The 27,036-nt window shown below is 42.3% G+C and overlaps 1 protein-coding gene across 1 annotated transcript in view; it reads left to right on the top strand.

The window, feature by feature from the left end:
- Adam23 (ADAM metallopeptidase domain 23) overlaps positions 1 to 26,816 on the top strand; it is a 159,461-nt gene extending 132,645 nt beyond the window's left edge. Inside the window, exons 23-26 of the mRNA XM_042055634.1 lie at positions 867 to 1,035; positions 3,661 to 3,772; positions 16,228 to 16,318; positions 23,573 to 26,816. Of these exons, the coding sequence (XP_041911568.1) occupies positions 867 to 1,035; positions 3,661 to 3,772; positions 16,228 to 16,318; positions 23,573 to 23,621 (421 nt within the window). The 3' untranslated portion in view covers positions 23,622 to 26,816. The remainder of the gene's footprint in view (positions 1 to 866; positions 1,036 to 3,660; positions 3,773 to 16,227; positions 16,319 to 23,572) is intronic.
- The last annotated feature ends 220 nt before the right edge of the window (positions 26,817 to 27,036 follow it).

The following is a 27,036-nucleotide window of genomic DNA, read 5'->3' as shown; positions in this document are numbered from 1 at the left end:
ACCTACTACACAGCATCTGCCCTTTCACTTTCTTGAGACTCCGAAAGCATTTTTTTTCTGGGAGTGAATGATTATTGGAAATTATCGAAGAGTAATTCTGCACAATTGGATAATGTCTTGATCAGATGACTGCTACTTTTCCATCTTGTTAAATGACTCTGAGGTAATTCTAATGAGGCCTTAGGCAGTAAGCTCGTCCATGGAATACATCTGTTGTATTATATTTAGTACCCTCTACGTACACAAGCACTCTTTCAATGTATACATTCTCGCATGTTTTAATAACCTTGTTAAATTATATGGTTATATTGCAAACTGTCATATTTGTAGAACATTCAGCAAGATTCTCTGTTAGTAATTATGCCATTAATTATCATTCAAACTCTAACTGCCCCTCACTTTGAAACATAAGAAGTCTACGTTAGTAAAGAAGACTTCGCCTGGATTTATCTTTTTAATTGTGATAGCTAAATCCTTTGAGGGTAATAATAATTTTTAAATACCTTATTTTGCTGTTTCTGCTTGCCATTATTCCCCCCATTCTGCCTTTCCCTACAACGCCTTGGAGAACCAGGCATTTCTTCTCTTTTTACACAAATACCTTCATTTAGCCTTAATATTGGAAACAATGGACAAGTCAGAAGGCTGCCTAGCAATAATAGTTGTTCCTGGGGATGTCTGCTGTTGATGAGGAGAGGCAGTGTCTTCCTGGCGCTCCTCTGGGGGTGGGGGCAGCGGAGATAGGCTTGAACAGCGCTGTGAGCTGTAACAATCTTCTCTGTTTCGTGAATGGCGAGTCTTGTTGGCGCAGGCACAGGACTGTGGGTGCGGTGCCTATGCTCATGTGGATCTCTCTCTGTTTCCAGTGGTGCTCATGTGGTTTTAGATGACGATACCGATGTGGGCTACGTAGAAGATGGTACTCCATGTGGTCCATCCATGATGTGCTTAGACCGGAAGTGCCTACAGATTCAAGCCCTGAATATGAGCAGCTGCCCACTTGACTCCAAGGGCAAAGTCTGTTCAGGCCATGGGGTAAGTAGACTTCAGTGTTGCAGTTTGACTCTTCCTCAGCTCACAGTGACAGGACAGTCATTTCTTACTGAGGCTGTGGACACATTCTATGCCCTAACTGTTGTCATTTTCTCAGTAGCTTTATCTGCTAAAGTAATTATTTATAAATTAATTTGATTTTATTTTGTTATTTCTCATATCATTATTGATTATTTGTTTTGACCATGTTCCCCAACTATAACTGGACATCTGTGTTAGTCAATAGTCTGTAGAAAAATGCCATAAATCTTCTATCTGCTCACCTGTCTATGTATCTATCCTCTATCTGTCTAAGAAGATTTATTATGAATAATTGGCTCACATGATTATGGAGGCTGTGATGTCCCACTGTTGCTGTTTATCAAATGGAGATCTTGTACATTCTGAGTCTGCTGACATGAGCTGAGGGTGCACACCCGAGTTCTAGGGCTGGAGAAGATGAAGAGGCTCAGGGTGAACGCTGAAGGAAGGAAAGAGGTTGAACTCTGTTTGCTCCTCTTTCTGTGCTCTGCTCAGTGCCTGTTGGGAGTGCAATCAGCTCCGCAGAGTTCACCCATTCAGACGTTGCTCTTGTCTGGAAACGCTTTCATGGACCCATCCAGAAACGATGCTCAATTGGGCACCCCACAGCCCAGTTAACTTGGCACATAAAATTAGCCACCACGACATCTTAGAAGTTGGGAGAAAATCGATGTGGTTGCTAAGGGACTGGAGGCTCTGTATCCGTATTTTTTAATAGCACAAAACAACATATGTCATATTAGTGACTGACTTTCATCTCAGGTCACACTGACAGGAGAACGTAACACAGATGGTTCCAGACTTCTAATGATGCCCAGTTATGCTTGGGCTGTCCTCATCCCCCCCAGTCCCCACCCCTGGAAAAAGACGCTGTCCATATTGAAACCTGTGCATAGCTTTAATTCTGTGACTAAAGTGTTTGAGAATGTTGCCTTTCCTGGAAAAATCGAAGTTTAATACTGATAATAATAGTACTTAAATTATAACAGTGATTTATATTGGACTTAGTGAAATTAAAGCGCTTCAAAATTTATACAGACTTCAGAAATCAGAAAAATGGGTGCAAAGAAATAGAGAAATAATAATTAAAAAAAGGAGGGTCTGGAATGAAGGTCAGAAAAACCCAACGTCGAGAGATAGGCAGGTGAGGCTGAGCAGAGGCAGAGTCAAGCAGATAGGCTCACAAAGCCCCTCTTGCGGTGATGCTTGGCTGAGCACACTCACAGGAAGGCCGTGTAGCCTGGTGTGCTAGTCACTCTGCTGGCTGATGTGACTGGGTACCTGACATTAACAACTGCAGAGAGCAGAGGGTGGCTTGGATCATGGTGCAAGGGCCACGGTCCAGCGTTATGGGAAAGGGCAGATGCCCGAAGCTTATTCTGCACTCTCGTCAAGTCAGAAAGCAAGAACGGGGATCACAGGTCCCCCATTTATTCAGTCCAGGACCCCATTCCATGGGATGACACAGTGGCCCGCATTCAGGCTGGGCCTTTACCCTATGGCCTACAGCTAACCATTCTGGAAACTCACTCAGAGACGCCCCCCAAAGGTGTGCCCCACTCATTCCCATCATGAGACTGAAGTCAGCATCTTACCTGGTGACTTAAGAACATGGATTCAGGGGTTAGGGAGGGTTGTGGATTTAAATCCTGGCTCTACTTCTTGGCATCTTAGAGGTCTGGGTAGGTGGGTACTTACCCTTAGGTGCTGGTGTGAGGAGAAATGAGAAGTTTTTCATAAAGTTCTTAGCATAAGACCCTGACACCTAATGAGTGTTCAACAAAATTGCTATGGAAAATAAAATCACCAGGCAGACTTTTTAAACATTTTAGTTATTGCTCTAAAAAAATGAGACATAAAAGCTCCTTTTTGCTTTTTTCCCCCTCTCATTTTTGCCATTTTTTAAAAAGCAAAGTTCAGTCTTAATAATCATAATCATATACCACAGTACCTGAGATTTAAAAGCTTTGGCATTTGATTTGATCATTCCTAATGATAAAAGGGTCTAAGCACCTTTCTTTCTAGCTTGCAGAGGGTTTTATTTGATTCATGTAAATTGGAAGTCCATGCCATTTGTGGCTTGATGGAAGCTTCCGCTAGGAAAGAGTGACTTCACAGATGGGGGGGGGGGGGGGGGAGTGCTTATCCAGCAAGCAAAGTGCCACCAAATGAGCTAGGCGTGCTGAGGTCACGCGGTGTGCTAGTGACTGTGTCTCTCGGTCTTTTATCTCAAGGATAACCCCTTGGAAGTGTCTTTTGAACCCCGGGACTGTTAATTTACTGAATTAAGCATGTATGTTTTTCATGAATGTTTCTAGAAATGTTTGTTTTGGGAAAAAAGGCTACTTTATTGGACATTTGTGTATCTAAGTAATCATGACTACTACAAGTTTAAAAAGTTTTCTTCATCTTAATCATTATTTTTTCTATAATTATCAAGGGAAAAAAAATTCAGTAATTTGAGCAATGAACCCAGGCCCCAAAGCCTTCTAAATGACGTTGAGAGATTCCTTTGTGCACCCTGCCCCTTAGATTATATTTTCCATTGGTGATCCACAGTACTGCATCTCTCTCTTTCCTTCCTAGGTGTGTAGCAATGAAGCCACCTGCATCTGTGACTTCACTTGGGCAGGCACAGACTGTAGCATCCGGGATCCCGTTCGGAACCCCAACCCCCCGAAGGACGAAGGACCTAAGGGTTTGTGTGATTTCAATTTTGTCTCATTGCAGGCTGCATTCGCCTGCACTTCCCCCACTGCTCCAGTACCACACTGCCATGGCTGTGGAAGGAGGCACAGCAGAATACATCATTTTGCCGTAAGATGCACAGTTCTGTGTGTGTCCTGTTTTCCGGGGCATATTTAAATTACTTCTTAACCTAGAACTGAATTAGGAAGAGAAAAATATACTGACGTCCTTTAATCCCAGTTTCTTCTCTGTCCTTTAAGCTTAGACTTCCCCTACTTTCACAAAAGCTAATTATTTTTACAAGCCATTCCATTTTCAAATAGGTACAGTTTTGGGGGCTGACATGAGACTTTTTATCTTTCCTCAATATCGCGTTCTCTGCAGACGAAAGTTGTAGTCCTTTATGCCCCATTCTAACGAATTCTTTTGATTTGGCAAAAGAATCAGCTCTTCAGATAGCTTCAGTTTTTCAAAGGAGACGTAAGGAAAGGCCGCAGCTTTGTTCTAGGGAGCCACTAGGAGAAGAGCGAGATTAGAATTTAGCATAATGAGTCTGTGCAGTTCATAGTCACCACGTGATCTGAAGATGAGAACGCTCAGGCCCTGAGGTCAGGTGACATACCCGTTACCCAGGCAACCAGAGGCCAACCTGGGAGCGTGCTTGCTTCGATTACATTATTGTATAGTATTGCCTATGTAAAAATGAATATGACAGTCATTTTCTCATTATTCCCCCTTCCCCCCCAGTTCGATCTTGAAAAGCTGTCAGTTACAATAAGCTTCACGAGGCATCTAAGCCTCTGGTACCCAAGAAAGCAAACAATTGCTTGTAGCAGTTTTGACATTTGACCACGGCGTTGTACTGCAGCTTCTTTCGATGGTGCTGCTTCTGGTATCCTATAAATCATCTGCCATTCCTTTTTCCCCCTGCAAGCAGGAAAATGCACACAGGACTAGCACGGAGTTGATCACCTTCATTTTGTGAAAGCTCATTTAAACTCTGCATGTAGGAAAACATGCCCCTCAAAGCAGACAAAGCTCCTGAAGAGACATAGCCTGAGCTGGATGCGTGTGAGTCCCACAACAGTGAGTGTGTTCAAGTACCCTTCCTTCTTCGGCTTAATATGCCCAGGATATTGAAATTCTATAAGAATAAGTATCACACCCGCACAGTCTGTTTCTGTTTTCCCTCTGTTTCTAAAAACAAAGCTACTCCACTTTCACAGGCTTTTGTTACTTTAAAACTAGAACAAAGCATTCTTGGCTCCACCTTCAGAAGTTAGCTTGGGAGATTTAGGCACTGAATAGAGAACTGAGCTTCTGTCTCCAACCCCTCTGCGTAGTGCAGCCCTGACTGTCATAGACACCCCGCGCTCCTTCCCTCCCTGACACTTAGCATGTTTGTGTGCCGACAGAGCTTCTTTAGATCATGCCCACGTGTTAGATGAGGTGGGACTTTATTAGCTGTTTCGGTTTGCCATCTCTTCACCTGCTCATTCACCAAGAAAAGCCAAACTTGGAGCCACAAAGCAAACCTCACTGTCTAGCGGGGAGAACGTTTGCCACTGTCTTTTGTTTGACCTTCTCCCGTCTTATGTGATGGCAATCTTTACTATGTTTAAGAAAATACTCCGCCCTTTTTTGTAATTCAAATCATGCATGTTCATTATAGTAAATAAGTATTTATTTTAGGAAATACAAGAAAGGAATGAAAGACAGTAAAAATTATTGGTGGCGCCACAGCTCAGAGGTAATTAGCGTGCACGTTCAGACTGCTCACTCTCTTCACACGTTTTTTTCTTTTTCTCCTTTTACTGATGACAGCAAGTAATAGGGGCAAGTTGGTTATAAAAATGGTTGAAGTCAGTGTGAATTTTTTTTCTTTTTTTTGAGACAGGGTCTCTCTGAAGCTTTGGAGCCTGTCCTGGAACTAGCTCTTGTAAACCAGGCTGGCCTTGAACTCACAGAGATCCACCTGCCTCTGCCTCTGGAGTGCTGGGATTAAAGGCGTGCACTACCACTGCCCGGCTGTCAGTGTGAATTTCTAACAATTTTGATTAAACAAAAATGTCATTATTTAACATAAATGTAAATCAGTTATTTTGTAAACAAATGTCCAGGTAAATCAAACAATTTTAGTACAAGTAAATAATAGCTCTATTTTTGGGCTGGAGAGATGGTTCAGTGGTTAAGAACACTTGCTGTTCTTGCAGAGGACCTGGGTTCAGTTCCCAGCACCCCACGGCAGCTCCAGTTCCATGGGATCCCTCACCCTCCTCTGACCTCCCTGGGGGTCAGGCTACATATGATATACATACGTGCATATAAGCAAAACACACACACACACACACATACACACAAAATAAATCTAGAAACACTTAAATAACAGCCCCATTAACTATTTGTATCTCTTCATATTCTATATGAATATGGGGCTAATGAATACGCTAATAAAATGAGAAACAACAGAAATCAGACATTCATTCCACAATGCTGTTGTCAATTTTTATAATTTTAGTGTTTATAATCCCTCATAAAACATAGTGAAAGAGAGTATAGCTGTACCCTTGACCTTGGTATTCACCCATTTGGCAGATATATTTTGTCTGTCTAGTATTTTAAGGGAACATGTGCTCTGCACCTCGTGGGTGTTTAGTAAATAGTCTCTCCCCTCCCAGAAGAAGAAGTAGAATGGGCACATAATCCCAGCAGTCAGGAAGCCGAGCCCAAGGAGGCTCAAGTTTAAAGCTATCCTGCTCTACTACATAGTGAGTTCCAGGGCAGCCAGGAAACAACAAAACAAAACACAAAAACAACAACAAAAAGGAATGTGGAAGTTAGTGCTGATCTTCCGTTTACACATGCTCGTTTGTACAAAGTCAGTGTATCCGTGCAATAAACCAAACTTATTCAACTGTCGGTTCTGCATGGGTGCCACGCTTCCCTTGATAGTGACTTACTGTATCATCTTTTCCAGCAACCAGTTGGTTTGGCTGCACTTGTTCTGCCTTCCCCAGATGCTTGCCATACATAGTGAGTAGCAGCCACATGGTCTAGCCATTCACATCTACAAATTAAGTCTCCTGGGTAGATGTAGCAAGAACATACCAGAATACTATGTGTTAGAGGCAGACATGGTGGTAATCTGCCTGTCATATTGCTACCATGTGCTCCTGTAATCTCAACACTTGGGAGACTGAAGCAGAAGGATCTTAACTTTAAGGCCAGCTTGGAATACACAAGCGTTCCAGGCCAGGCTAGGTAGTGAGATTATCTCTAAACCCCAAAGAACATAAAACAAACCTATCTATCTCTATTTAATTGTATTCACCTGAAATGGAGAAAAATCTAAGAAGCATAATAGAAATATTGCCTTTTTATCATGCCAAGTTGGCATAAGAGATAAATAGAACCCAACTGCAGCCCTTTGGATCAAGACCACATTAGAATAGGCAAATTCTTCAGCTCCCTTTCCACTGACTTGAGAATGTCAGAAATGGACTTCCTTATATTAGAGATCTTGAAATTCAATTCTAGGCAGATCATATAGATCTGGGTAGAATCTAAACATGAATGCTGTGTAGTCATTGACTGGCCAAGGCTGTCTATGATGGACCCACAGTGCCATGGTTAAGTTATTCCTGCCAGACCCCAAACCACAGACAGTTGAGAAAGATCTCTAGACCTTCAAGGCATGTGGATGGGGATTTCCTTCCTTCCTCTCTACTGTCCTTTTTCCTGCCCCGTTTTTCTCTTTTCAGTGGAACTCAGGGTCTCATGCTTACTTGGTAAGTTCTACCACTGAGCTATATTTCCAGTCCTCTGGGAAAGGATTTTCAGAAAACTATTTACCACTACACATCATCGATACCTATGAAAGGATTTTCAGAAAACTATTTACTATTACACGTCATCCATACCTATGTTGCCGTTGATTGTATGTGTGAAAACCTTTGAGTTCTCTTACGTCAACCTGTTTGTGTTGAGACAACTGAAAAGATTTCTTTCCCTTTATTATACAAGGATAGGATGCCCTACAGTTATGTTTAAAGGACTTTCTAGGGACTGACGAAATGGCTTTGTGACAATAGTGTTGGCCTGAAGACCTTAGTTCTGGTCTAGAACCTTTATGGTGAATTCCAGGTTTAATGAGAGACCCTGCCTCAAAAACTAAGGTAGAGAAGTGACCAGGGAAGACCCCAATGCAAACTTCTCCACACATATGTCCTCACTCTTAATACGCAGTCATATTTACATGTACCCATAAACACACACGCGCGCGTACACACACACACACACACACACACACAGAGAGAGAGAGAGAGAGAGAGAAAGAGAGAGAGAGAGAGAGACTACCTTCTGAAAGGTGAGTCATGCCCATTCATTCTTTATTAATTATTATTATTTGCATTCACTTTGCTCAGTGCATATTGTGGCTATCATGAGTTCTTCTCACTTGATGGCTAGCATCACGGTGACAAGAGAAAGAGGAGAAAGTGGGTTATGTCACTTTCACTGCTGTGGGCATGGATAGGATTCCTAGGAAGGAAGGCTGGGCCAGACTCTTTAATGAAGACCATAGTCATCGAATTGAGATAGAAAGGACCTTAAAGGCAATTCATCCAGACCCACTGCTTCACAAATGAGAAAACTAATTATCAGCGCTAACAGATAATTAAATAAAATGTGATCACATGAGCTTAACCTGAGTGCCTAGTCTGCCTCTGCCTCATTTAAGGCAGAATGCTAAGCCCTTCTGCTTGTTCTTTGTGCACAATAGAAGAAGCCATGACTATAGCCCAGCAGCAATTAAGCCCATTAGAGGACCCATTATTCGCCTGCAGAGCTTATTATGGCTCTGAAGAAACAGTCTATTATTAGAGTTTAGAATTTTGAAAACAGTGACTTCTAAATGTTTATAATTCACCAGATATTATTTATTGTAGCTTTAGCATAGAGCCTTTAGGTGACTTCCAAATGACCAGCCTTTGATTTTGTAGCTTAGAGCATTAAATGATTCTCATGTGTGAGTATGATGTATTATGTATAATCATATGTCAGGCACTTTCTTATGAACTGTAGACTCACCAAAGCTTAAGGATTTACTGTATTTTAAAGTATTTTAGTGGCTATGAAGTTATCTTGTATAGATCCAGAAAAGCCTCTGTATTTTTGTTGATAGCATAAATTGCAGTATTTCAAGTGTTGTTATTGTTGTTGTTTTGGCTTTTGAGATAGTATTTTGCTATGTAGTTCTCTGGCTGCCCGGAAACCCACAGACCCCTGCTGCTGGTATTATAAATGTGTGCCTTTATAGTCAGTTGAAATAATATTTGTCATTAAGTAAGTTATTCCATGTCCCTCCAGACATGTCTCCCAGTAGACTAAAATTGAACTTATTTTGTATTTCATGGAAAAGAGATCTGATTTTTTGTCTAACAAACTGAAATTTTTAACAAGATAAAATATTTCTATAATATCAATATTATGCTTCAAAATAAAAGGGTGCATTTAGTGTTTATTTCTAACCTTCAGTTTAGCAAAGTAAATCCCGGCAGAGGAACTGTGGCCTTAGAGACTAGCAGTGTCTGCTTTACTTCTGCCGGCTTTGCCGACTTCGCTGCCGCCACCGGCTTCGCTGCCGATGGCTTTGCTGCCGACGGCCTTTGAAGTGCCACGGGGTGAAAGCTCTTAGCCCCTGTTAGCCCCTGGAATCACATAGGAGAAACTCTGCACCTTCCTACTTTGGAAACTCAGAAAGGAACATGCAACTTCTAAGTGAGTCCCATCCTTTAAATATGTGAAGTCTGCTTACCTGTGCAGAAATTCTACATGCAAAATAGAGAATCTTTTTTTTTCAATAAAAGGAGACAATTTATAGTTTGCATTTTAATATTACACAGTTACTAAAAGTTGTACTTTTTTAAGGACCAGTCAACCTAGAGAACAGGAAGCAGGACTAAAAATAATAAACCCACAGACAGCACACACACACACGTGCAAAGATATCGAGGTAATGAGCGTGATCGACCCGCACGCTGTCAAGCAGGGCAAGTGTGTCAGACGGCGAGGGGACAAAATCAAGCTTCCCTCAACCAGTACCGTGTTATCAGCTGTGAGCCTTGAGAGTGCCATGGTCAGGTCATAGGAGAAAACAAAGGCATGCCATTGTGCCTACAGCCTAGAGCCTAGGAGAAAAAGAGGCATTCACAGATGATGGACGAGTATGAACGAGCGAAATAATGAACAAAAACACAATAAACTGATGAGTATGGAGAAAAGCAACGTCGTGAGCTTCCGAAGGCCCAAGGAAAAATATTTGCAATTTTCCACTGTAGCTGTTAACAACTGCGGCAGTTTGTCTGCAAACTTGACCCTGTGGAACGCTGCCCACCTGGTGGTCACGCAATCAGTCCCTGCCACACAGATCTGAAAACAGATTGAGTCTGAATTTAAAGAAGTAAAATCCCATTCGGGAGCATAACAAGGGACCTGGTGCATCTTTGTGTTTTTCCAGTGTGCCAGGGCTGAGAGCGTCAAACGCACACAGAGATGGGCTCTGAAGCCACTTCCCCGGCCTCTTCTCATTTGCTTTTGTTAAGAGTACTTGTCTGTTACGAATCTGAAGATAATTATTCTTCCTCAGTACTGATTAAGGCCCATCTGCTGGCCTGGAATACGTGCTTGAAGTATCTGCAGCATTTTTTCTCTTTTTGCTTCCCTGATAAGGTTTCTAATACATGCACACGGGATCACCTAATCCTCTCCCTTCTCCAAGGAGGAATTACACCACAACAAACATGGGAGAGTTCTCAAAATTGTTATTCCTCTTTCATGTGGTAGTTATAATTTTAAAAATTAGCAAGTATTCATTTAGCATCACATTCTATGGGAGAGGAAGGAAATGTTTTTCTGTCATTGATTGTAGCTACTTTATAGAAGGGTCGAAGGGAAAGTAGGATTGACTGGTTTCAGCTCTGAGAGCCAGCACTTAGAATTTAAACACAACATCCTCCCCCCAAAAGTTATGAACTAACACATTTGTTTATTTAGTATTCTGAAATCAATGATTTTCTTTAAAAAAAAAAAAAAAACAAGTTTTATACTTGTACCACCTTTTCCTTCCCAGTGTCCCTTTACACAGTTTGGAACTCTGCACTATAGTAGGATCATTTTGTTTGGGCACGTGTGGTCATGCCATGGGTCACCACCTTAACACTTCCTTCTCCTCCCCTTAGTTCTCACTAGACTTTCTCTGTTCTTTGTTGTCTTCCTATCTTTTTACTTCTTAGAGGATAACTGGTTGTGTTTAGATAATAACCCTTAGGTTCTTGTTTATATTATTTGCCTTGTGATAAAATTAAGTAATTGTGAAATTGCTAGACAGGCTTAGAGAACTTAGAGGAGATCCAGGGGTCTCTTCCTTTGAGACAATATCTTACCAAAAGATCCATGAACACTAGGAACCATTACAGTTGTGGCTGTGAGTCTCCGCTCTTGGTTCCGATCCCCTCTGTTCATTCAGTCTGTGTAACATCATCCTGTTGACGGGAGTCGTTACCGTTGGTAAGGTCATCGGCATTCACTGCCTTTCGTCTATGTGGAAACAAGAGCTAAGTGTCTGTGAACGAGTTCCCTTGAACACTTGTAGACAAAACCAACCCTAAATAACAGTTCCTCCTATTTCAACTATCTGCTTTCGTGTAAGTAGTCTTGTAGAGAAAGTGTTGGGTGTTTACCTGTTCCAGGGCTGCTTGCCAGCACTTGCAAGCGTTGCACAGAAGTGGTGGTGCATGGTGTTGAGTGTTTCTGCTGTGCAGCAATAACTGTCTGGTGGTCCTACAGCAACCTCTACAGTTTTCAGAGACCCTGGCTTCCTCTCAGCACACAGATAGATGCTGGAATCTGTGGCCAAAGAACCAAATGTCCATTTCCTATGACTGAAATCCAAACTTTGTAGTTATTCAGAATATACCCTCTAATAACTTCCCAGGAAAATTGCACAGAATTTCAAAGCTACTCTTTTGAATGTCTTTTCAAAAAATTAGATAATGCGTTCTTCATTTAGATGATGTTAAGTATATTTTGCAGTTTGAAAAAATATGCATTAATGTTTAGTTTATAATTAAACAGATTTGCTGTAATATAATTAAATTTTACTTCATACTGCTAAGAAGTATAACTCAAATTGGGCTAGTTATGAGCTTAAAAATATTTTTTTCTTAAAAATATTTAAAGGGATTATTCTTTAAAGCAGGGCATATAGAGTATGAAGATAAAAATTATTTCATATATTCTCCAGTGTATGTCCATCTTATTTTCAAACTTTAAAAGCAAAGATATCCACATCTAGCTACCTTTCAAAGCATTTCCTGGAGAGATTATTTTGTATGATAGTGAAATCAGTGTGTGATTTCCTTTGTTAAAAAAAAATCTCCGTTTTCCCTCCACACAGTGAACATGGCCACAAGCAGGCTCATAGGGGCTGTAGCTGGCACCATTCTGGCCCTGGGGGTGATTTTTGGAGGCACAGGGTGGGGCATAGAGTAAGCATACCCTCGTGAGTTTCTGCGTGTCTTTCTTTGGTTCTTGGTGTATGAGGTGATGCTTGATCCCTGGCCCTTCCGTGTTTTGTCTTGTTGGTCGTTCCTGTGCTGCTGTGATCTGTGGTGATGTGGACGTCTTTGTGTCTTGTGATTTTCTCATGCACTTTAGAACCTTCTCCTGTCTGGAACAATGTGGGGCATAAAACAATGTTGGGGTACTTATTTACAATTAAGGCAAGAGCCCAAAACTTCCTTTACTCTCCCACTTGTACAGATCTTAATTTTTTCTATTAATTGGCAAAATGATTTTGTGTGAGAGTTTTATAGAAGCATTATAATAAATTTACCTTTACCACTCAAATTAATCTATATATATCTGTATACAGTTAGAAATACCAACAGCTATCACACTTTTTAAAGATGGTGATAATGATAGCCACTGGTTGCTTTTCTATTTGTTTAGAATGATATAGAGGGCTTCAATTCAGTTTTTCAAAAGAAGATATTAAGGACACTGCTTTCTTATTCTTTTTTCTTTTTTGTTGTTATAACATTGGTTCATAGTTCAGCTTTGAAGTTTTCATAAACACTGGAGCAAGGAACATGAAAAATGAAAATATATTGATTTCAAACCCACACAACCTTAGGGAACAGCTGCAAATCATCTGCTTGGTTTGTCTTTCAAATATGCGGTGTCTACCCAGTGTGTCGTGTGTCACTTACCCATTAAACGCTCCTGAGGCTTGAGTTAGCTCTCTCGCTGCCCTTGATCCACACCCTCCGGATGGCTGAGGTTGCTAGGCGCTGGCTAGCTTATCAGAAGCCTGTTTCTCTTCATTACCCAGAGAGCATTTACACACACACACACACACACACACACACACACACACACACGGCAGGAACCACCCTTCACACATTGTGTTTCTGTGTACTGGGGTTCTGCTAGCACTTTATAGTGGCCAAAGAATGAATTATCAGAGTCTTAAGGAGACACCAGCTATCCTTGACTTAGCCCAAAGAGTGTGCATGGCCACTGTGAGCACAGCCCTCAGTTGCACTATTTGGGGACACATCAGCTCTCCTTACATACTCGAGTCAGGCAATTTGGGCACAAGATAGCAGTAGGAGGGGAGCAGGTGTGTAGGGTATACATGAAGCTGTTCTACTATAGTCAGAAGGCCTTGCTAGCCTTGGGTCTTTCCAGAATGATATTGAGACAGAGTCTTGTCTCTCAACTGCTTTGTTCATCTGGTACTTACTGTGTAGCCAAGGCTAGCCTTGACGTTGCAGCAATCCTTCTGCCTCAGATTCCTAAGTGCTATTGCAGATATGAGCTCTCATGCCCAGTTTAGCACTATGCCCTTTAACTCAAGTTTCATCAATATAGTCTGTGAAGCTAGTTAGATCAGGAGAGAGGGAGGAACACTGGAAAGGGGCTTGTATTTCTTTTTATCGTGAGAAAATGAAGCATGTAACAGTGCTAATATGTTTGACTACAAGAACTTGCACCTTGTGACTGTTGGCTAAATGTTCCTATCCCAGGGACAAATTCTAGGCATGGAAATTTATGTGAAATTCTTCAAAGAAGAAAGGTAGTTTTTAAAAGATCCTCTCAATTGACGCTTACTGGCCACAGTTTCAGTGCCTTCTGATACAGCCAAAGCAGTAAATTCTGGTCATCCTTCAAGCCTTAGAGATGGATAGGTCCCATCACACACACCAAAAAACAAACCTTTGTTGTAAACAGCCCTGTTGCCAGCATTTGTTCCCATCCATCCTTTCCAGTGTGGCTAATTTGTTGCTATTTATGCTTGTGACAGGTAAGTGTGTAAGTGTACATTGTTTTCCATAAAAATAAGTAATGTTGTTCTTGTTTCATGAATGTTTTCTCTAGTGGCTTACTGTCTTTCCCCCATCAAGTTCCATTTATTTGTAATTGATAAGTAATAAATTTTTAGAAAATAGAACCATATAGTACAAGAGAGTTTTAATACTTCCTGGAATAATTGATAGTACGATGTTCACTTAATCAATAAGGCTTCCAGGGGCAGATTTAACTTCTAAATTTCTATTCCTTAGTTTAGAGCTGTACACCAGGAATCACTTATCATGGATTCTGTATTGAATTTGATTCCAACCCGTTTTCTGAGCCAACAAAATGCAGGTTGACTTAAGTGTAGGTGCATACATGGTACTATGACTACTTTTGAAGAAGCGATTTCTTCAGATTGCACCGTGGAGAAGTGGAAGGAAATGTGGGAAGTAGAGTGAAGTTTCGTCAGAGCAGTCATTCACCAACTTTCTGTGACGGGCCAGGTGTCCATAGTTTTGTCTTCCTAGCTGCAAGGTATCCATCACAACCATTCAATGTTGCTGCCCAAAGCAGCCATAGCCAGTATATAGGTTTAAAAAAAACCATGGCTTTGCTACAGCAAAATGTCTTTGCCCTATCAGTTAGTGAGGACAAATTTGGTCTGCTGACCCTTGATTTATAACACAAGTCTTGAAGTCAGGATGGCCCACATTCCTGCCTCACATGTTCCTTGGTGAGGAATCAGTGAGATATGTCAAATATGAGTGGAGTTGGTGCTCACTATACAGTCTTTCAAAGGCATTTATCATTCTCATTGCTGTTATTCCTCGATCTGTCTCCAGAGGCCACTGAGATTCATGTTCTATAGACCCTCTGTGTTTTAAGAGCATGTCAAAACCCAGGAACCAAAGATGACCCCATCTTGCAACTCTGTTGTACCACCCTCTACACACACACTCCCACCTCTCGTTCTACGTAGTTTCTGGGCAGAGCCATCACAGTTGTGATAATGTAAGCAATGGCGTTCACTACTATGAAGAGAGAAGAAAGATTCTTCTGTCTGGCAATGAATGTCTGTAATAAACCTAAGGGTTTTAGGAAAACCAGCAAATTTGTCTAGTTGTGACTTATGGGCAGGTATATGTTGCTAGCACTTGAAGGTATTTGGGTATTGCACTGCTATGCGTATACATAGTAGATCTTAGAGGATGTGAAATTTCATTCTTAGTTTAAACATCTAAACTACGTATAACTTTGTTTTGATCTTTAAGGGACGAATGCAGGAGAAGAGTAGAGTTACTGTAATTTCTACCAACTTATCAATGGTGGTCTCTTCACTATGTTGTCGTCTTTGACGTCCTCTCCACTTTTTAAATATGTTGCCACATTTCAGATTTCTCAGTGAGAAATGAAAATTTAAAAGATATTCTCAAATGGAATATAAAGAAATCTTTCCCCTCCTCTGTTTCCTAGAGATTACTTTTATAAATTTTAGGTCTCCTGTACCTGCAAGCCCATTTGGGGGGTTTAACACTGAAGAACCAGGAAGAAATATCTGAAGACAAAATTTCAAAGCCAAATCTTTATTGGTTGACTTTTTCTGGCTAAATTCTTCCTGTCTCCTAGTATAGAACAACAACAACAAAAAAAAATCAAGAATGTGCTGTGTTGGTTGTCTTGTTGTTTGGAGAAGCACGGTCACAGGATCATTTATCTCCTGTATTTGACAATCAGCTGGAGCTAGTGCTAATGGAGCCGTGTTCTGTATTTGCACAAACCTGTTTGATTTATGATACGGGGAAAGAGGAGGAAAAGACAACACACGTGCCCTGAAAGCAGATGGTGCTGCTCTGTTTCAGGTTTTCAGGAAGATGAATTTAACGTCAGTGGCAAAGAAAGGGTAGATTCAAAGGCAACTAATCCAATCAATCACTGATGGAGGCATCCGGCATGGAATTAAAGCTAACACAAGAAAGCAATGAACAAACACATTTAGGGACTTTGCACAGCAGGGGTTTAGTTCCTGAAGCTGCTTACCTGCCTTTCCCTTGTGGTAATGAAAGTAGTTGGCTCACATGACTTTCTTCCCATGATCCTTTGTCACAGGTCCTAGTGCCACCAATCTCATAATAGGCTCCATCGCTGGTGCCATCCTGGTAGCAGCTATTGTCCTTGGGGGCACAGGCTGGGGATTTAAGTAAGCAATGCCGCATGTCTTTTTCTCTGTGGCTCGGGCACCTCTCTTTTCTGCTTACATAACCTGGTTTTGAGTTCCTGCTACGAGACTTTGTTGTTAAGAGCACAACCACAAAAAGAATGTGCTTTTACCCAGCAGTGGGCTGAAAACGAAGGACATGAGCTTCAAATGCCATCTGCAGGCAGACAGGGAAGCATTGGCAATGGAAGGTGGTCACTTGAATGTGAAGCCAGAGCACTTAAGTAGGAGACTTCCTTGCTTGTGGGAGCAAGTCTCCGGGGGTGCTTTTGGGTACAGTTATGTGACCATGGAGACATATTGGACATAAGTGTACATAAATTCCTAATTGTTTCTGCTAGGCACTGATTCTAGTCAGTCACAGGGGTTAGCTACAACCTCAGCCACCACCTAACATGCAACTTTGTAATTTGAAGACCTTCATTACTTACAACCTACTTGAAAAAATACTTTTATTATTTCTCTAACCAACAAAATTTGAAAGCAATGGCTTTGTGGCCTTTACTGTAACATTTACATAGCTGAGTGGCCTGCTATGCTTTCATAATGACTTTTAATTTAGATTGCATATTGATAACCAAGATTATTAAAGTAGACCATACTGCATAATCACAGATAAACCCTATTGTGTTTAACATTTTTAAACCTATTTATGGTTTATCTATTTTGGATATTTTGAATCTCAGATTTAATAGAGAGTCACTTCCATATGTTTTGATCTCTGGTGATTTGGTTTTTATTATTTGTAGGTAAGCCTTCCTCTGCCTTATAGTCTCTTTCATAAATTAAGTTTCATCCATATTGTTTGGGATGAATTTAAGTGGGAAATAAAACCTGTAGTCAAACCAAAGCCCCCACTTTGCTTCCATCCAGCCACTCAGTGGAAGAAGCTTTATTTGGCATGAATGTGTAGTGGCCTTCATTAAACCAGTTAAAACATTATTATTAGAAGTTGATTATGAAAGAAAAGATGTGATCAAAATAAATGAACCTTTTTCTGCTAATTTATTACAGTGTTAAGATTTAATGAATAGGTCCATAGCGTTTCAGGGGCTTCTACTTGGAATGTTTATCGAATGGAGCTTGCTTTCTACGCAGCTGTCTAGAAAGTCGCGCTCAGTGAAATAGTACTTTCCTCGTCAGCACGCTGGCAGAAACATGCAAACTGAGCAGGCCCCTCATATTTGGATTTCTTCTCATTTTAGACCATTGTCCATCCTGGATCACATAAGGGGAATCTCAGAAGTGGTGCGTTTTTCTTTGGATTTTTCCCCATTGCAGGGGAAAACTTTTCTTAGTGCCCCACTACTGTGAAAAAGTCACTATATATTATAGAAATTGTGCATTCTATTTATAATGCTTCCTTTTAAAAAAAAAATACATACGCCTCCAGAAAAGAAAGTCGGCTCATACTGTGGCGTTCGCCTCCTTAGCTTTAAGAAGCATTCATTTCAAAGGCCCAAGAAACTGTCTCCTGCGCTTCATGGCCACCCAACGCCATGCCATGCGATGCCAGATGCACTGTTTCTTTGTTCTTGATGAGAGCGCATTGTTCTGTAGCAGGACCTCAAACAGCAGCCTGGCTGGCTCTCAGCTTGAACCGCATGTCCTGGGGAGAAGCCTTTATCACTGTGTCGATTTGTGGGTTGGGCTCTGTGCGAACGATTTCCATCTAAGAGAGCTGTGCAGTCACCAGAAGAGCAGGGCACAGGGTGAGGGGTTGACACTGTCAACCAAGCAAGGCTTCATAACCGGCTCAGCCAACTTTGTGTGGGGACTGTGGTACAGGGACCATTCCTGGTGAGCACAGTTAAAGCCCCTTTTGATTTCCTGCTGTCACTTCTGATAAAGTGTAGAAAGGCACAATCCTGCACAAAGTGTGCTGTAAAGACTTTGATGCCTTGGGGACAGCTGACCGAGAGTGTTTCTCAAAGCTTTAACTTCTCCTTTGTTTAACTTCTGGAACTGGAATTTGGAGACGCTCTTGTACTCCATGCTACGAGTTGCCACGCTGTTTACTTTAGATCTTGCCGAGGCCTGGTAGTTCTTATTGAGCTGGGAATTGTTATTCCTACCTCACAATGGAAGGCTGTCTGTGCTCAGCAATCATGCTCACGTTTTCCCACCACTTGGACAGTTTTGAAGACGAATGGAGATAATTTGAAGTACTGAGTGGGAAGCGTTTCAGAGCGTCACTGAGTTCAGTGTAAATAAAAAGTTTCCTTTAGAAGCAGAAATTGGAAATAGCTGGTAAAGAAGATTGTTCTAGATAGCACTGTTGGAAATCCTTCCTGAAATGGGGGCATTATTCCTGGAAGCAGAGAGAGCAAAGTTGCCGGAAACCTTTGTGGGTGGGTAAACAGGTGACAGCACTTTTCCCTGCTGTCACCTCCCCTTAGTGTGATTTGCTGAGTGGGTTAGATGTGGAGGAGGGTCACAGCCACGCTTTACCTGGACAGGCACAGAGCCAGGCAGGAGACACAGCGCTGCCAGTCACCACTGTCTCGTTGATTTTTACAGCACACTTGTGCCTTAGATGTTGAAGGACAGGACTTTGGGAGGATGTGGATATGTGGGAGGGGGGCACTTTATGTTCATAACGTTATGCAAATGTATCAGAAGTATTGTGATCTGAAATTAACACAAATTTAGGCTGCTTCTTTTTAGATCATAGAGTCTGAAACCCTTGGTTAATGTACACAGGCCATCCACATACCAAGTTGTAGAATTCCCCCCAAAAAGAAAAAAGTACTCTTTGTTGGGATTCCTGTTATGACATTCATGCATTCAGATATATAGAGTAATGTCAAATGGGCATGCAGTAATGTTGGGTAAATTCAGACTCCGTTTTGAGGTCTGGAGGGTACTAAGGCATGACTGAATGGCCAAGTTTCCAGGTGTTGAGAATCTTGTGGTTACTTCTGAGGCATTATGTGGAAAACAAACACAGGCTTTGGCACACCAACCTGCCCGCTTCTTCCTGAACCTCCTTTTTTTTTTCTTGGCTCCATCCTTTTCCTCTTCCTCTACAGAATGAAGTTGTGAGCTGTGGTGAGGGAGTCTCTAACTCTGTCCTGGTTGACCCACGGGCCCCTGATCCCTAATTCATGCTGAGTAATAATGATACCCAAACTACTAGAGTAACTGGCTTTTACTGGACATTTGAACACATAAAGTAGACGATAGATTATTTTAGTAGCATCTTCCCCTAAGCTTAGGGAAAATGGAACTAGATTTTGCACATGCATTAAAAAAAAATTAACTGTGCTGCTATTATTACATTGAAGAATGTAACACCCCTGTCTTAGTTAGGGTTACTACTGCTGCAACGAAACACCATGACCAGAAAACAACTTGGGGGGGGAGAGGGTTTATTAGTTTTACACTTCTGTATTATAGTCTACCATTGAAGGAAGCCAGAACAGGAATTAAAACAGGGAAGGAACCTGTAGGCAGGAACTAATACCGAGGCCATGGAGGAGTCCTGCTTTCTGGCTTGCTCCTCATGACTTGCTCAGCCTGCTTTCTTATAGAACCCAGGTCCACCAGCCAGGGGATGCCCCACCTACAATGCTCTGGCCCCTCCCCCATCAAGCATTATTTAAGATTGCCTATAGGCTTGCCTGAGTTGAGGCTCATCCCTCTGTCTGACTCGAGCTGTGTCGAGTTTAAGACCATTCAGCACAGCACCCAAAGTTTGAACCCAAGAATTTAGATGTGAGCCCATGTGCACAATATTTACCAATATTTCAAGTGATAGCTATGGGGAAAACAAAGTTCTTGGCAGGGCAAGAGAAGGACATGAAGCTGACAGTGAGGTAGTTTGCTGGCGTTGATGCCAGAGTGAGAGTGGGCCCTTCCACCATGTTACAATGTCTTCATATTGGAAAACTATCACTTGGCCCACTATCCCACCTGATCTCCATAGGTCCCAATGGCAAACAGGTTTCCACCATTGCCAGCAGAGACTATACGGGCGGTTATAAGCCCTCTTGGAGCAGTTCCTGCTGAGATGGCTCTTTATCAGAGCCTGTGATTATCACAGGCGGCTCTCTCTCTTCTCATCACAGCTCCTCAACTCTCATCTCTCGGTCTGCTAAGGCATCGTCCGGAAAAACTACTCTCTCATCTCTCTCTCTGAGGAAGCACTTGCTTTAGCACTTTCTCTTAGCTCGAAACCATTTTTTTGTTAGCCTAGGCTCCATTGTATTCCATTTCTTATCCAAATAAAAGATTGTCATAATTGGTCCTCTTCTAAAATGACAGGTGAATGGGCTATAGCCAGAAAAATAACTGAGTCTTGATGGGGAAGGGAATTATTTTAACTTTCTTGAAGTTAGGAAGTGGAATAAATTTTATTCAGTTTCTCTATGAGCAGAATAACTAAATTGTTGCTTTCGCTTCTAAATTCCATGTCATATTCCAGTGCAGAGCCACATTTCCTTATTGTCCAAGACCCTTGGATTAGACCCTTTATTCTTCATACATCATGATGCCAGGCCAACCGAGAACATGACTTTCCTGACTCAAACCCCCAAGGAAATGAGTTCAATGCAAGGTGGCCTAGAGGTTAAGTGTATGTTGGGGGGTCTTTGGTGACAATAAGTGGCTAGAGGTGGGTCGGCAGTGAAGAGCACTCTATGCTCTTTCAGAGGACTGGGCTTTGGTCCCCACATGGTAGCTTGCAACTCTCTAAAACTCCAGTTCCGGCCGAGCTGGTGCTCTCTTCCTCAATTCCAGGGCATTGGGCATGAACGACACACTTACATCCGTCCAGGCACAACATTCACACATATTTCTGTTAAAGGCTGTAGTAGTGGCTAACTCTCCATCCTTGTCAGAAGACCCATCTGCTGTTACCTAGAGATCTTAATGTCATGTGGATGTATATAATTACATACATTTAGGCAAAAGCTTAGATTTCCCACAAGTACAAAAAGACTGGTAAACATGGTGTCATGGTAATCCTAAGGGATCGTGTTGATATTTTACGATGATCCAGAAATACCTTTCTGGTTGTAATAGCAAAGTTACCTTCAAAATTCAGTGAGCAGAGGGCATTCAGACAAAACAGTTTGGGAAGGGAGCCATCAAGGACCCATATACTATAGTTTTCACTTTCATACTAAAGCTCAACGGAAAGAGCCTTATGAACATGTAGAAAATCCAGAGCAGGCAGTGTTCAATGTATAGTGGCCCCTAGTGGCTGTATGGTTTAACTATGAAGGAACCTCACAGAGGGCTTGCAGGGTTCTTTCTCTGCTCATCTCTGGTTTTCCTCTCCCCTGTGCTGCAGCTTGCTTTCTCCACTGCTGGGACTTCAGTGGAAGAGATAATGTCCTCCAGTCTGCTGTTGGTACGTTCAGTGAAAACATGGGGCTCCAGTAGGGTAACGACTTCTTAGTCTGGCCTAAGATCCTGGTAACCCTGTAGACTGTTGTTCTATGGGAGAGTGCAATCTAAGCTTCAAAACCTACATTTAAGAGGAACACACACTTTGGACACTAGAGTTTCCTGGGTGCTAGGCTGAATGAGAATTTTAGATCTCTCCTTAAAAACAGGCTGCCTAGTTTGGTTCCAGCCTTGAACAGTAGCTACATGAATTAAAGAATCCGAAGTTGTGTAGTGAGGGCACAACCTGTTCAGTGCTCACTGGGTTTGTTCTGTCCTCTGGGTTGACATGTTGAGCTAGTTTGATGGTTCTTCTGAGTTCCATCAACAGGCAGCTGACTTGGGTAGGGTCCCTGGTCCTCAGGGCGAATTTCTCAAGGTCAGACAGTTGGTGTTTCTCTTCCATGAGTCTTTAGTAGGAATTACCTCTCTTAAACATCTTCTCAGAGAGCACGGGTCTTGATGGCAGATGCAGGTCCCGAGTTCCACAAAGTTCATTTGGTGACAGACACACTTTAGAGATGTCCCACGCATCCTTACCTATGCTTCCGGCGCAGTCAGTGATGCCTGTGTTCAAGACCTTCACAGAGGTCTGGGTGGTAAGAAAAGTCAGCAACCCTAGTGCAAAGAGTGTTTACAGCAGTGAATTAAGTCCTTAAGCCAGAATACAACATGTCCAAGCTTTCATGAAAAAACTTTCCAATGGCAGTTTCAGAAAAAGAAAAGGGATATTTTTGTTGCAGATGGCAATGCTTGATGTTACGAAAGAGGAGCAGCCAAGAGGGTCTTCTGGGAAAGACAGGAACTTTGCAGGGCACTTTTCTGCCTACTTCAAGCTTTGCTTGTGTTTTGTTTGGAAGGACGTGGGTGAGGAGGAGTCTGCTGCAATGTTTTGGTGCTTAGGGCCTGTGAAGGCATCCAGTTGGCCCTGAGTATGTGGGCGTGGGAATGAGGGAGCAGAGGGCTCCTCAGTCTCCAGTTTTGCATGATGCCTTGGTGGCGGCAGTGTTGCGCCCGCCAGTCTGCAGACTAATGCATGAGCCCCTTGCTTGATGCCCCACATGAAGCCAGACCATGGGGAGGTTATAGTCAACTCATGTTGTTGCCTTGTTGTGCCTTGCTGATTCTCTCTCTCTCTCTCTCTCTCTCTCTCTCTCTCTCTCTCTCTCTCTCTCTCTCTTTCTCTCTCTGCACAGGAGTCACTTTTTAGGAGACTGGACACTATGAGCAAGGCATTTGAACTTGCTCCTCTCGGCAAAGCTTAACTGCTGCATTTGCTTGGCTAACCCAGCCTGTGTTCATTCTCCTGAGTGTACCACCTCCCCGTGCACTCTGTCTGCCAACTATCCGCCATTAAAAGTGCTTGTTCCATAGTGGAATACAACCTGACACAGCCAAGGCAGAAATAACCAGGCACAGCCAGGCTTTTTTTGCCACCTATATGAGAGCCTTCCATTGCTACAGAACTCTGGGGGCTTGGGGGAAACACCTACAGGACCTTCCGGGTTGTTCTTAGTTCCCTTGGGAGGCTATCCTGTAGTGCTTTTCCTCTAATCAATTAGCAATGGCATTTACCTCTGGAATTAGTCCATTTGTGATTGAAAATGAAGTTTCTCTTGATCCTCCCCAAAGTTTGTCATCTTATGAGGGAGTGGGAAGCCATTCCAGCACAATTAGCTCTTCCGTATTCTGGGTTACTCTGGAGACTGCCTCCGTGTGAGCTGGTTACTCTGCTCTGGAACTAGCACCATTGTTGTTGCCATCCGTTATCCTACAACATCATCTGATTAATATTGTGGCTTTTCTTTCCCTTTTCCCGAATCTTCTTTTAATGTACTCTGGAAGAAACGTCAAGAAGAGGAGGTTCGATCCCACTCAGCAAGGCCCCATCTGAGTCAGCCGCACTGGAGGAAGGCCACCTTGTACTGTTGGGTTCTGGGTGTGATGGGTTTTCAGCCATGCTGCCGGAACTCTGAAGTCTGGAAACAAGACCATTGGGTGGTAATAACTACAGAACTTAAATGTGGAAATGGGGATGGGGTACAAGACAACTGTCCCTTTTGGAAATAACTTCAAGTAAACCCTCCAGTCACCTGTCCATAAAGGGGAGGGGGTTAAAGACCATGTCATTAAAAAAAAACTGTTCAGAATCCTCTATTTTTTTCTTTCTAACTAAAGGAGAAAGGAAGAACAGCAAAGCGCAATAAAGAACACATAGCAAATGATTTTCCCTTTAGCCTGCTGACACCTAGTATCTTCTAAGTGATTTGGCATGATTTTTCCCCTTTGCTATCAAAGACAAACTCCAGTGGCATGAAGATCCAATTTTGGAAAGGATAAAAAAACTGCATGGCATATATAACACCAAGCTAGCAAGCCGATCTTCAGCAAAACCCACAATGCAAGTCCTAAGGGGAAGATGACAGAGGAACACACAGAAGCTGCCTAGGCCTGGATACCGCTTCCTCCCTCTATCCCCCTTCCGTATCCTCTCCACCCGCCCCCCCCATCCCTTTCCCTCACCTCCGTGTCCCTCCTGCTCTAGACCAACCCACGGCAGCACTGAGCCAGACTACACTCTTGCTGAATTCCCTTTCCCCACCATTTTCTCCCCTGGACCAAGCATCCTCTGGAAATAGGATCTGGAATTTGAACAATGTTGTTGTATAGTTCTTTTATAAATGTAAATATGGAAATAGGAGATTTTGACATGCCATTTTCACTTGTCTATACTGGAATGTTTTCCTTGCGAAGATTCTCCCTACATGAGTTGTTGCTTGCTCCACATCCTCTTTTTCTTTCTTTTCTCTCGTTTTCTTTCCTTCATTTTCTCTGTCCTCTCTTATAACATGTCCAATGATTGTTGGGCTTGCTTAACAGCACAGATGATGTAGCCCCAGATACAGGGAGTTTGGGCACAAAACAAAGCTATTATGCTTGAAACCAAAATTAAGAAAAAAAAAAAAAGAGGACACAAAACAACCCATATGAAGAACACAACAATTATGTAAATGTGAGTATATATGTTCTGATTAGTCTAAAATTTTTGATGTCACCGTAAGCACATGTATATAATGTAAGAAAACAGAGACCCTTCTCAAATGAATCACAAAAGTGCCAAGCTCATGATCTTAGTTTTTGGTTTCCCTGTCTTAAATGTGAAAGGAGGAGAAACTTAAAGCCTTAAATAAAAATTAATAACTTTTAAATGTTGAAAGCTTGGAGAAAAGTTAAGCTTTCCATTCTGTTCCTATATATTTTTGTCAAATTTCATTTATGCTTCATCTTCCCGCCTCAGAACGCCAGCGCGATGGGGCAGAGCAGCGGGTAGCCTTCTGGTCATTTCGGCCTGTCATTCAGCTTGGTGATTTCGGGAGCTCGCTTGGCCCTCAGTGTTTATCTGGCCTGTGGACTCTGGGGGACTGTCATGGGGTTCCACCACATATGAACCCACACTCTTTTTCCTACAGTAGCTCGGGAGAGAGAATCTTGGCATTCCTGAGATTCTAGATTTCCCTTCCCTTTCCTTCCCCCATTCCTTCTTTAACATATAGCCAGGATAGCGTCCATTGAAGTGTTAGGGCAACAGGTTCCTGAAGAAATTCTCTGCTTTAGTCTTTGTTTTAGATCCTCAGAATTGTGCAGGATGGCTTCAGCGAACCCCATCTGGAATTTAAACCCCCGAGATCTGCACTTAGCTCTAAACCCCTTTCCAACAAGACTCAAGCAGCGAGTTTGACATTCTTCTGGACTAGAAGGGAGGATTTCCTGAAAATGGGCTGCTTAGAGCTGGAGTTTCTCCTCTTCCCTCACAGATATCTTTAGTTATGGAAGTTTCACACTCACAGCACATACATCTTGATTGCTGTATACTACCCCAGACCATAACCTAACATCTGAATCCTCGGGTGGCTTTCTGGGAATCAGGTGCTATGCGGGTATGCAGTCTCTTGCTTGAACTTGCTGTTTGCTTATATAACGACAACAGGGCTATCTATAAGGTTTATTGGCCTTATTCCTGGTTTTATAAGACACAGGTTGCACCCCTTTATGGAAAGGCAGTGGCTCAGCTTGGAGGAAGGTTGGAGGAAATTCAGGTAACTTGGCATTGCTCCCTGTCGTTGCATTGTCAAGGGGTCCACGCACACCAAGCAGCTGACAACCACACTGCGCTCATTTCACTATTTCCGAGGCACCATGTGACTTGATTGGACACGAAACCATGCCAGTTAGAAAACGGATCTCTATTGTTAACTTCTGAGCATTTCACAAACAACATTGTAAATGTGCGATGTTACTGTGTTTTAAATCAGACCACAGTGGTCCCCAAATATTATGTACATATGACAAATGTCAGTGTAACTTTTGGTCACACTGACAGTTTCATAGGTAGGCAAACCTATGCTCCAGTGTTAAATTGTCTGTGCGTGTATGTAAAACGCACAAGTGTTGAGCTATGTGTGCACAGACATAAAGGGGAGTGCGGTCGTACTGTACGCAATGGGTTAGCGCCATTTTCAGTGGTGTTAGGTTATGAAGTTTCTAACCCTTTGCTACCTTTTCTCTTGCACATGCCATTTATTCATGGTATGAATACTCCTTATCCATTTGAATTCAGAGCACAAGCTGGCCATTGTTCATGAAGACTGAGTTCCCATCTCACTGGCTATTCTTTTCCTGCGATGACGAATGACATGTGTCTGGATGAGGAGGTGTGCGCTAACGCCCTTGCTAATGCCCTTGCTCACTGGGGTAGTGCATGAGCCCACTGGACTAGAGCCACTCCTCTCGGCTAAGTGAGCAGTACACATAGGTGCATGTTTGAAACATGAATCACATAGAGCTGTGGAATTTTGCCAAGTGACGTGCTGTCCTTCGTTTCCACTATGCAAAGATGGGAAACACAGCTTTTCAGAGATGATGTCTGAAAAACTTTACAACAATACTTGAATTCTTTCTTTAATCACCCCATCCCATTTTAAGGTCATTAATGCTTCCATTGTTAACTTTATTTTTTTCCCCTTCAACTTTAATAGTTTGTAATCTTTAAATGCGCAACCTGAACTTTTGTTTGATAAATTCTAATCCTGTTAGCTGCCTGTGAACGGAGATTCTGTCATCCTTATATGCATCTTTTAGTTGAGTGCACATTAAAACTTTTATTAATGTAGAATGTTGTAGCTTTGTGCTTTGTTTGGTTTTTCTTAACTCTTGTCTCTGTGTTTTCTTGCATAATTGGCTAAGTGGCCACGTGCCTGATATCATCTGGGATTTAGCAGTCTCAATCAAAGGCTCACTGAAAATCAAGG

The sequence above is a fragment of the Arvicola amphibius genome, chromosome 8, assembly GCF_903992535.2.
Source record: "Arvicola amphibius chromosome 8, mArvAmp1.2, whole genome shotgun sequence".
Lineage (NCBI taxonomy): Eukaryota > Metazoa > Chordata > Mammalia > Rodentia > Cricetidae > Arvicola > Arvicola amphibius.
The sequence above is the reverse complement of the archived record's forward strand: the minus strand, read 5'-3'. Positions and strand labels throughout refer to the sequence as shown.